Source organism: Austrofundulus limnaeus, unplaced genomic scaffold (genome assembly GCF_001266775.1).
Source record: "Austrofundulus limnaeus strain Quisiro unplaced genomic scaffold, Austrofundulus_limnaeus-1.0 Scaffold18, whole genome shotgun sequence".
NCBI lineage: Eukaryota > Metazoa > Chordata > Actinopteri > Cyprinodontiformes > Rivulidae > Austrofundulus > Austrofundulus limnaeus.
In genome coordinates, this window is record NW_013952420.1 from 3,335,283 (window position 1) to 3,338,305 (window position 3,023).

Below are 3,023 nucleotides of genomic sequence, written 5' to 3' on the forward strand. Positions count from 1 at the left end.
TTATATATTTACAGTAAATAAGGAAACCTATAAGTTTTGTACACACATCCACTGGAGAACAATAAATTACACATTACACTGAAAATGAGAGTTTTAAAATGTTTATTAAAAAAATAGAAAACTTACATTTAAAAAAAAAGACAAGATATACATCTAAATGCGACTTGTTAACACATCACAACCCATCCTTCAGTACACTGATAAGACCTGGGGATTTGTTGAGCTGCACTACAGTAACAAACCACATCATCTTCAAATCAAGGTGCTGAAAAGCTGAAAAAACAGAGGAGAAAAAAAAAAAAAAACATGGCAGGTAATGCCAAAAATACCGGGCTCGGTTTGGATTAATCAGACTTTTTGAAACACGAGTCGTCAAATTTTGGTTGTAGCTTATAGCTTCACCAAAACCTAAAGGGGGGATTTATGGCATACCCAGCTTCAGACCTCTTGTGGTTTGTTGTGTCAACCAAGTAGCTGTAAAATCTTGTTTTTAAAAATACTAATTTTAAATATGGCTGAGCAAAATGTCTGAAATATAACGATTTCTTCCACCTGATGTATAATTTGCTTATTTGAGAAAAAAAAGTTATTGACATGATGCCAGTTCTAACAATCACCGACTGTAAAGGTAATCTGCTCATTGAGCGGACAACCAAAAGGTGGCACATATAAATAATCACTGTGTAAACCTTGGCAGTACAGACTTAAACAAATACAGGAAGCTCTTGCTATGTTACCAAAAAAAAAAAAAAAAAAAANTGTATAATTTGCTTATTTGAGAAAAAAAAGTTATTGACATGATGCCAGTTCTAACAATCACCGACTGTAAAGGTAATCTGCTCATTGAGCGGACATCCAGGATGTGCCATTATGACAGAGTATCAGGGTCAGACTACACAATTTATTTATTTTTGTTATGAGAATACTCTTGCTATGTTACCAAAAAAAAAAAAAAAAAAAAAGAATTTAGCAGATTTGGCCAGTTATGGAAGTTAACCTTTTGCTTTAACAAAATCAAAGCATATATAAAGGCAAAAAAAGACACTTTGCTGGTATAAGTAGCACCAACTATTCTGGAAATGACATGTAAACATGGCTAATGGTGCTTTCCACCCCGACACAGTCTAAGAGAGGGAAAACATCTGGATGTTTAAGGTTTAAAATGGGGACTAGAGGGAACTATCTGGAAAGACAGTTGGCACAATTTCAAGTGATCCCAAAACAACAACAAAAAAGATAAACTCAAGTAAAAAGTTTGTCATCATCAAGAAGGGGAATTTGGCACATTTTTAATGTTATACCATGGCTCCTCCTTCTGGAAAGTTGGAAATACCCAATCACTCACTTGTGCGCACACACACACTTTGTCAAGGCCCTTGAATCCATCTATTGCACAGATCAATACAAAAAAAAATTCCCTAAAATCAACTAAAATGTGACATAAATTAAATTAAAACAATTGCACAGAAATGCAATCAACACAAAATAAAGTGGCAACGTTTACAGTACAAAACAATAGTGTCAATGTGGGAAAAATTAAAATAAAAAAAATCCTCCTGTGATTAAGACATGAACAAAAAAGACCAACACTCACAATCAAACAAAAACAATTATACATTCATACCAGTCGTCACAGTGTAAGCACTTGACATTTTCTGCCTTGTGCCGTCACATGAAAAACATTGTCAGCTTTGCGCTGCATAGGTAGAAAGGTAAAGCAGTGCTTTGCTTTAGTTTAGAGTACAAAATACTTTAAACTTTAGAGCTGTGATTAGAGGCGAGAAACAAACGCATTCAGAAGACCAAGTGAGACTAAAACCTGAGCAAAGCTCAGTAAGAAACCAAGCTTCGGGAGATGATGGTTGGAGGAACCACATCAGCACTATGGCACATGATGTTGAAGATGCTCAAAGTTGCACGGACAATCAATACATCACAGGAGGTGACGCTGAGGAGGAAGGCCCAGAGTCACCAGTTCATCCATTGACTTTGTGCTGGTGTACGTCCCGTTCAGAGAGAGGGTTCGGACTTTTCAGAATGATGGTAGGAAATAAGCACAGATGAGACCTGAAGCCTTTCGCAGGTTTTCAACAAGCAATGAGAAACGCCTTGAATTGTCTTGTGACTTTTAAACACAACGGAGATGCTTTCATGACAGGACACAGAGAGTTCTTTAGCTCTTACTTCAGTTAGGAGCAGGGGAACTGTCCTTCTTCCTGCGTCTCCAGGTGTTGCAGTTGTACTGCTGCTGGTTTCGGAAACTTGACACCACGTGAGGACTCTGAGGGACCAACCTGTGCTGAGGACTAAAGTTGCCTTGGAGGTTACAGGCAGCTTGGTTCTGCTTGAAGCCAAATTTCTGCAGCTCGATTGAGCTGTGGGACTTGGATCTCATGGTGTAAGTGTAGGTATGCTGCCCTCCTACCTGAGGGTGGTGGAGCGGGCTGAGGAGGGGGCTCGCAGGCTTCGTGTGCTGAGGAACTTGTACAGCGTGTGCTGGGTGACGATGCACAGTGCTGATGGAAGGAGGGTTCTCGTGGTAGAACTGACAATCAGATAGAGTGGGGATGGTGACGTTTTCTGGTAGAGACATCTAAACACGGAGGGGGGGGGGACAAGCCGTGAGAATCTTGCCAGGAAAAAAAACAGTCTTGCACAAAAATGCATTTTTGGAAGAACTGCTATGAATGAGTGAAACTTAGTAAAGATAAAAGTAACAAAATGCTACACAAGTAGGCTAGATAAAAGCTAAGAATAGCAAATTGCTAGGTAAAAGTAATAACACTAGTTAAATTTAGCAAAAGGCTTAGTAAATGTAGCAGAAAAATTGTTTAAAAAAAAGCCCAAGGCAACAAAAATAAAGTGTGCTGAAGCAGAGTTCAAATAGAACAATATTTTGGCATTTCAATTGAAAACATATTTCTAAAAAAATAATTAGGAAAAGAAAGTAATATTTTATAAAAACTTAGCAATATAAAACAAATAAACAAATAAATAAATAAATAAATCGTGCGACTTCCGAA

At 37.8% G+C, this 3,023-nt stretch overlaps 1 protein-coding gene across 2 annotated transcripts in view; it reads right to left on the reverse strand.

The window, feature by feature from the left end:
• Positions 1-997: 997 nt before the first annotated feature.
• LOC106514254 (non-canonical poly(A) RNA polymerase PAPD7) overlaps positions 998-3,023 on the reverse strand; it is a 12,356-nt gene continuing 10,330 nt past the window's right edge. For both annotated transcript variants that reach the window (XM_014003430.1, XM_014003429.1), the window contains exon 12: positions 998-2,593. In XM_014003430.1, the coding sequence (XP_013858884.1) occupies positions 2,186-2,593 (408 nt within the window). In that variant the 3' untranslated portion in view covers positions 998-2,185. The remainder of the gene's footprint in view (positions 2,594-3,023) is intronic.